At 37.1% G+C, this 8,514-nt stretch overlaps 1 protein-coding gene across 8 annotated transcripts in view; it reads right to left on the bottom strand.

Moving 5' to 3' along the window:
• The window catches only part of LOC129778991 (DENN domain-containing protein 1A), an 85,105-nt gene that overhangs the window by 41,773 nt on the left and 34,818 nt on the right, over positions 1-8,514 (bottom strand). For 7 of the 8 annotated variants that reach the window (XR_008743541.1, XR_008743542.1, XM_055786214.1 and 4 more), the window contains 2 exons: positions 906-938; positions 277-807 (listed from right to left, as the gene is read on the bottom strand). Coding sequence is in view for 6 of the 8 variants with exons in the window: in XM_055786214.1 (XP_055642189.1) it covers positions 277-807; positions 906-938 (564 nt within the window). In the remaining 2 variants the exon portion in view is untranslated. The remainder of the gene's footprint in view (positions 1-276; positions 808-905; positions 939-8,514) is intronic. The other variant, XM_055786216.1, reaches the window with a different exon arrangement.

The following is an 8,514-nucleotide window of genomic DNA, read 5'->3' as shown; positions in this document are numbered from 1 at the left end:
TTAAGTATTTTGCTTTTTTTTTAAATCATATGTTAGAGCTGTTTGAGTGTGTATGTGAGTGTATTATAACTATAACGAAACTAATAGTCGGTAGTTACTAATAATCAAACGCTGGAGAGTAAAAAATCAAGAAAACCAAAGAAAGATAAATGTATCGCACAGCAGCGGCGCGAGGGGGGATGGGATCTAATGTGAACTCAAACAAAGCAAACATTCGCATAACAAATCAAACCAGTTCCTCTCTAGTGTTTACTACGCGACCAAGCGCCTACTTACATTTCGGTTAACCGCCGGGGACTTGAACAGAGCCAGATGCTGCAGCTCCTGCAACAGATTCATCTCCGACGACGAGTTCGAGCTGGTTGGACTCAGACTCAACGAAGGACTCCGAATATCGCCGCTGCTGCTGTTATTGTAGTGATGGTTGTTATTGCTATTGTTACTGAGACTGTTGAAGTTGTTATTCATGATTCCGGTTCCGGTGGAGGTCGTGCTACATCCGGTGATGGTGTTGTAATTGTTATGGCTACTCTTGCTCATCATGATGTGCGGCGAACTGTACAGCGATGTGCTCGAGGGGGTGAGCATTTGCGCGTGGCTATGATATGATGAATCGTCCGGTAGGACAATCGTCTGGGGTCGTTTGTTGAAGACGGGCGAGTTCGGGGCCGACTGGTGCCCGACGTCATACTGGGACATGTGCGAGTGGATGCTGCTGTCCAGCTTCGTTTTCGGCGGAGTTGTCTCGCGGAATTTTGACCGCAGGCCCTTGTAGGCGGTCTTCATACCCTTTCCACCTTCCTTCACCTGTTTCAGGGGATATTGGGAAAGGTTGAATTAGTTTTTTTCTAAATGAATTTGGAAGCGACGAGGAAGCGAGACAGCGTAGAATAAATCCCACTCACCGATTTCACAGCGGACCGAACAGCGGGATTGGTCTGCAGGATGAAAGGAATACACCAACATTGGGTGGCACAACGCGCGTTGGGTAGTGAACAGGAGCAGGTTCGACCAAAACACGAAAGGTACGTATTAGAAGCCATGGTAAAGTGGGGTTGAAGTCAAATTTGTTGCGCAGTAGCCAACATAAATGGTTTAGTATTGATGATGGAACGCATGAAGCCGACATGTGGTCAGTATGGAATGAGATAAAAGCGGAGACATGGATGTAGTGTACGAGATATACGTGTATGTAATATGGAAATAATAAACACAAAACATTCGTTGGAATGGAAAACTTTATTACTAACATCAAAAGAATACAAAATTATAGCCAACTTAACAGTTAAAGAAAAAATACATTTGGGATGCATAATACTGATTTTTTTTTGTCATATTCGAAAATTTTACATTATACATGTTCAATTTTTGTTTCACTAGCGTCAACCTACAATTAGCTTCAAGTTCTTCTCACATGTATCATCGGTGGAGATGGACAATTAACGTTCTCCACGTTTTTCAGAAAAACAGCAACAAATTTCAAAATTTTCGCCAGGAGATTTCAGCTTTGAAGAACTGAAGGGCAATTGGGTGTAAATGCAGTCGTTGAATGTTAGAAACACATCGGAAATATGAAAAACTTCAAAAAGAAACTTAACACGTTGGGCTCCGAATTGTTTTTTCTGCATTTTCCGTTCAGTCCGTTCAAGAATGTTTGCACATTACCAGTGACGGCCGCCGCTCCCGAAGATATTTATTGTATGAAAAAGAAATAGACAGAAATTCGACTAGAAACTAGTCGCATATCGTAAAACATCCCAAAACAAACCATGTTCTTTTGTATTTCCTTATTTTCTAACTGTCAGTCCCATTGATTACCTTTTTTCTAACGAAAAGATCACTGTCAGTCCCTAGGGAACGATACGGGGCTCTACGTTAAAGGAGGTGTCCACTTGTGGGATCTATAGCTGTACAGAGTGTGGTTCTAGGATTCAAACTATATAAAACAATTATCCATAATGAGGTTGTTCCAACTGGCCAAGATCTTACAGAAGAAAACTATCCCAGAGTTTTGAGGTTTTGAAGTCAGAACCCGCATAATTCGACTCGAATATCACAATCCTTTGAGCTCTTCTACAAGAAAATGCGCCGAGTGACAAATCATTGTTTTTGGCCCGAAATCGCGTCTATTTGTTAAGTCATCCACCGTATTTACCTAATTTGGTACCACTACCCCAAAAAATAGGGTAAAATTGATAGCTCAATTTTTAACGACAACGACACCCTGTGTGTACGAGCGTCGTCTGTAGACGACATCAGGGTGATACTGCACATCGACCACACCAGCGCGATGTGCATACTTTTCAGCGCTGTTCTCCGTTCAACGGTAGCACTCCGACGGAGCACACTGCCGTAGCGAAAGGGTTAACGCTCACGTTGAACGCTATTTTCAGCAGCAAATCTACTCCCAATAACATACACCCCCAACAACGAAAACGAAAACGAAAACGAAAACGAAAACGAAAACGAAAACGAAAACGAAAACGAAAACGAAAACGAAAACGAAAACGAAAACGAAAACGAAAACGAAAACGAAAACGAAAACGAAAACGAAAACGAAAACGAAAACGAAAACGAAAACGAAAACGAAAACGAAAACGAAAACGAAAACGAAAACGAAAACGAAAACGAAAACGAAAACGAAAACGAAAACGAAAACGAAAACGAAAACGAAAACGAAAACGAAAACGAAAACGAAAACGAAAACGAAAACGAAAACGAAAACGAAAACGAAAACGAAAACGAAAACGAAAACGAAAACGAAAACGAAAACGAAAACGAAAACGAAAACGAAAACGAAAACGAAAACGAAAACGAAAACGAAAACGAAAACGAAAACGAAAACGAAAACGAAAACGAAAACGAAAACGAAAACGAAAACGAAAACGAAAACGAAAACGAAAACGAAAACGAAAACGAAAACGGAAACGAAAACGAAAACGAAAACGAAAACATTTATTTTACTTTTGACTTTGCCCTAACAATCAATCATTAAATGCGATAAAACTAGTCAGTTTATTAACGGTCGAACAATTGCATTGAGTGTTTAATAACACGATATGCGACAATGTACTTTGTTTAAAAGATTGTTCAGACAAAATTGAACCATTTGTTCAACCATTGATATTTTCGAAAAAAATCCTTTAAAACAAAGCAGCTTTTGTACAACACAAGACAGACTACCGACATGAACATATCCACCGCCCCTTGGAATTGGATAAATCTGTTCTAGTTGTCTTTAAACTGCATTTCACAATACTGTCTATAGCTTAATAAATTCTTTAAATTTGCATTGACAATATTTAAATAGAGATTTTGTTGACAAATAGTTAAGGCATTATTAAGCATAGATCTGAACAAAACTATAATAACAACGTGACACTGATGGGGGATTGTTAATTGGGAAGTCCGTCAGCGACATAATGGGTCCCCCAGAGGCGAATGAACTGCAGAGTTCAAACTCTCTTAAAAACAAACGAAGTAGAGGACATAGTGGGTTGGTGCAGGTCACGCAAGCTATCCGCAAAAATTAAAGAACACAAACTGGATCCACCTAGAAGTGATATTGTGCTTTTCAGTAGTACAAACGGACAGACCCCCAACTATTTTGCTTTTGGTTCCAGTCAGCTTCTAGACCACCTTGGGGTCGATCTCGGTTTCCAAGGGGTCGACACACACGAAAATTGATTTTGAGGGTCGACGAGGTCTAAGAATCGACCCCTTGTTCTTATTTGAACAAGATACTGTATAAGTTGTATTACGTGAAACAATTTGTTACAATAATGACTAATAGTTTAGTAGAACGAAGAAAGTCATGATCAAATTCAAGCATTTTGCAAGTTGTTTGCAAAATAAGATGAATTCATTGTGAACAATGCGCTGAGCTACCAAGTTCGGATCATTTTGGTTTACCACCAAACATAGTTTATTCATGGAGGACCTCGCTCTTTGACAAAGTCAGACAAGTTTGTATATTCTTTTCCCGCTGCGCTAATGGTTTTTTTTTAACCCACAGAAGGTCCAAACGTTCTTCTTTTCGACGATAGTTTTTAGCATATCGTACGAACCCAAAGAATCACAAAACACGAGGAATTCCTGTTCACTTTTGTTCGCCACGGTACCACTGATTCTATTTTCCTCGACGAAATGTTCAAGAGCGACTAAACTATAAACGCTGGATACAAGAAATATATCGTGTCGTGTCTTTGTCGCGGCTACGTTTTTTCGAAGAAATTAAATGTAGTACTCTTTGCAGTTCTGTCAAAAATCAAGATATTTATCTCATAAACTTGATTGTTTCCACAACACTGTTGATTGCAACTTTTACAGCGAATCCTAATTCAATTTCAGCCGCTGCTTAGCAGAAACGAATCGTCGGAAAGATTGATAGGTTTTAAGGTACGTCAGCATGTCAAGGGCTATTTATACCATCGGTTGGTTTTCGATCCATTTTACTCCGCAAAACTTCAGCCAATCCAATAGTTCAAGAATACTCCGCACATCTTAACGGAACGTTCTCAAACAGGCTATACAAGCACTAGAGGAATTCATCAATTTTCCAAACAGTCTTTTTCATTCCTTCTTTGAATGAACTGCAGCTACCTATATTCGTGAACTCGTAGTTTTGGCTGCTTCGGATTTCACGAATTTCTTCATTCAACTGCTTCACTACTCTCCAATTAACATGGGGACCGTCAATGCTGAGTTGATCCACTTCAAACTAGGTTTAGCTTCAAAATATTTCATCAATCCGTCGAACAAATTATGAATGTTTTGATTGGTTTTCGTTTTTTACATTGATTGGTGCCTAATGCAAGTTTTCTATACAGTACTGTTCATTCGCCACATTAAGTGATGCAAGGTGCGGCTACTTGATGAGTTTCCCCAACACAGATTTCAATGGGGAAATTGGCATTGCGAAATAGATGCAAGATGCGGGTACTTCTGTACTCGCATGCAAATATATGCAATGTGCGGGTACTTTTGTACCCGCATGCATTTTTACACTCGGGAATATGTGCCGACTTCAAAAGCGGTACGAACACAATGCTTTGGATCGGTTATTCAAGACTGCATTGGAAGACATTCCTTGATGTCTTCAGTTAATTGAACTTTTACGTATACCGTTTGGCAAAATTCTGATATTAATTCAAAATCAAAATTGAGTGCTTGTTGAACAAAGGTGCAAAATATTCGGAGGGATATGTAAAATAGATTGATCGTTTAGCCATTCTCTCGTTCACATATTTTGGAAGTCCACGAGAAATGAATGAAATGAATAAGGCATCATGCCATACGACTTGCAACAAAGAAAGTAATCTTTTCACAATACATGAATTGACCTAAAATGGGTTGTTGTTCGTATCTGAATTTGGAAATTGTTTGATTTAATCAATAATTTAATCAATACACTCAAATGTCTACTAAGCCAACGGTAGTCCTACGTCAACCTTGCGGTTGTATTTTAGATATTACCCACCCATAGTTTTTTATATAGGACTACGTTTTTCCGGAACATATTTTTATTTTTACTTTGCGATTTTAAAGTTAGTTTTAAAAATTAATTACCTACTCAAGTATTTGTAAGTAATGTGTGTTTAAAAATATAAGTTACACTTGATAATTACTGAATTTCATGTATATATTTATTTTGTTGAATTTTAGTAAAAAAGTAAGGTCAAGTTTTCTCATTTCGTCAACCGCAAAGTTTTTAAACTGGTAAGTATTATTTATGAATAAAAAAAACTGGTGATTTTAAAAAAAAATGCTGTTTTTCACTTCATTCTAGAAAAGGGCTCTCTCGCCCAAAACAGTTTGAGAAACCCTGTTCTGGACAGTCCACTTTTGGCGTTTTGATTTTCGTTTATAGATGCAGAGGCTTCATTAGGAATAGAATAAACAAACTATTTACACTCCATTTCATTCCCAATGTTAATTGTCCGTTTAACCCCACCAGCATAATTATTTCAATAATTTAAATTTTTCACTCACAAATGAATCTACTTCTCCGTACATACCTAATCTGCCCATGATTGCATAGGAGACGTAATCGACAACACCATTAGTGTTGGGAAAACGCATTCTTGTTGTTTTTTGGCCTACAATCATAACCATGCAAATTTCCGAAGAAATGATCTGTCCAGTTGAAGGATATTATCGGCAAAAAGATGGCCTACGTGATTTTGCGGATTATAACATATTTTTTCCATTTAGAAAACGCTTGCGTCTATTTATGCGGCCAATCAAACGTTTCAATGAACATTTGTCCGCATAGCTAGACGTAATCACCAGGATGCTCTGTTTGTAGCGTTAGTATTTACATTTCCGATAATAGTCAAAACGTCTCCGTCGGTAGTTTCAATTGTTATCGGATAAAATCAAAAAGGTTTGGAAGAAATTTAGTGAAATGTCTGGAAAGTCTTGATTTGTTGCGAGTCTATGATAGTACTTTTTTCCTGAATAATGTTCTGGGATATGATAAGAACAGCAGGTTCGTGTTTTTTTTTCAATTAATTGAATTTGTAAAGGCAATCTGCAATGTTGGTAATTTTAGCAACATGATTTACCGATATCACGATCAATCGCATAAAAATGGTGGAGTGACTTACTCCAACGGTATGAGTAAATGCTGAGTATGTGGAATAATTCAATGTTGAATCCGAGGAGTTATAATGCTAAGAACTAATATTATTTTAATTTTACTACTGATCTGATTGTTTCATTTTCTACTTGAAGATTCAAATGCGGAAATTCAGATAATTATAACATTAAAATACACAATTGCTTCTCTTTGTTCATCGTGTACAGAAAATAGTAATTATATAGGCAGCATTTCAATGGTTTCTTATATTCATCTATTAGGAAACACTAAGTAATAAGTCACTATCGTGACAGACATGTTTGAACTATACAAGGTATGTGATTGAAATGTAGATTTAGCTTATAGCACATAATACTGACAATTGTTGATTTTCGAACGATGTATGAAAGCTGTATGGAACTACGTCTGTTATGCGGACAAATAGTGATTTTTCGGAAACGTTTTGACGTAGGATTACGTCTTTCGGGAACATATTGGGGTATAAATTGAAAATCGAGAATCGAGCACATCGCGAAAATTGTCCAATTTCAAACGCTTATTATTGTTCAGTCATTTCATGATGGATTGATGAAATTTTAGCGTCAATCGATTTCGGCACTCCATAACAATTTTTTATACTGAATAAAATAATATATATATATATATATATATATATATATATATATATATATATATATATATATATATCATTAAACTAACTATCAAACAATTGAAAAAACTCAACCCCTATCCTAACGGAAATACCCACTTCTGATTGGTCGAAATTGACGACACATGCGGCGGTTCCCTAACAGAGGCATCAAAACCTAGCTGCCTAGGGGAAATCGGCATTGCAAATACATGAAAGTAGGGGGAGCTTTTGCTCCCGCCGAGATGTGTTCCCAAACAGAGACATCAAAACCAAGCTGCCTGATGGAAATCGGCATTGCAAATACATGAAAGTCGGGGGCATTTTTATATTGCAAGTAAGAAGAGTGATACGAATAATTCTGGCAAATAAAATTTAAATTTGGAACTTAAATGTTGGTTGCTTCGTGAAACTCCATATTAATGTCCGATCGCGTATTGTGAAAAATTTAGCACAAGGGTAGGTGTAAAATTGAATACGATAGCCGTTGTGTTAACCCTTTCCCGTACAACATAGAGTCTCACTACATATAGTACATATAGTATTAGGTATTGTTAGTCCAATTAAAATTCGCATTGGGTTGAATAAACAATCAGAAAGTAAAAATTATAAAAGAAAATTACCTTTCCCATTTCAAATATATTTTCGCTATATTAAAGTAACATGTTTTTACTGATAAGAAAAATTGATAATTGTGTTCGGTATTAATAATTATCTTATATTCAATTAGTGAATCTTTTTTCTTCATTTCATCAATACATATCACAAGAGGCATCTCATCTAGGATCATAGAGGGCGGTTCTCATCATATCTCGTTCCACTTCGGTATCCTTTATCTGATACGCACCATCCAACGACTGTTTATCATCCTTCTGTCATCATCACCAGTTAAACACTGGTGGAATGAACAAACAATACCCAACAACCAAACAAAACGGTCCACCTAATCATTATCAAAGAGTTTAACGATGTAATTATCTGAAATCAACAGATAACCTAACGGAATCCTACGTCAATTATGCGGTCGTGTCTCGGACACAACCCTCCTGTGACTTTTTTCAAAATTGCTCAAATGTGTTCGAACCAAAAATGTTTGTTTACATGTTGAGCAAACGTTTTACATTGTGTAGAATGCGAAACAGCGAAAAAGTTGATTTTGTTCATTTTGTCGTTTACGTCTTCTATACAAACATGGGCAGTAATATCGCTTCTCTGTTAACTCACAAACCGAAATATAACCATCAGCGAATTGAATTTTGATATTAAACCACTCTTAATATCGAAG

This window comes from Toxorhynchites rutilus, chromosome 3 (genome assembly GCF_029784135.1).
Source record: "Toxorhynchites rutilus septentrionalis strain SRP chromosome 3, ASM2978413v1, whole genome shotgun sequence".
Lineage (NCBI taxonomy): Eukaryota > Metazoa > Arthropoda > Insecta > Diptera > Culicidae > Toxorhynchites > Toxorhynchites rutilus.
This window is presented reverse-complemented; position numbering and strand designations above follow the sequence as displayed.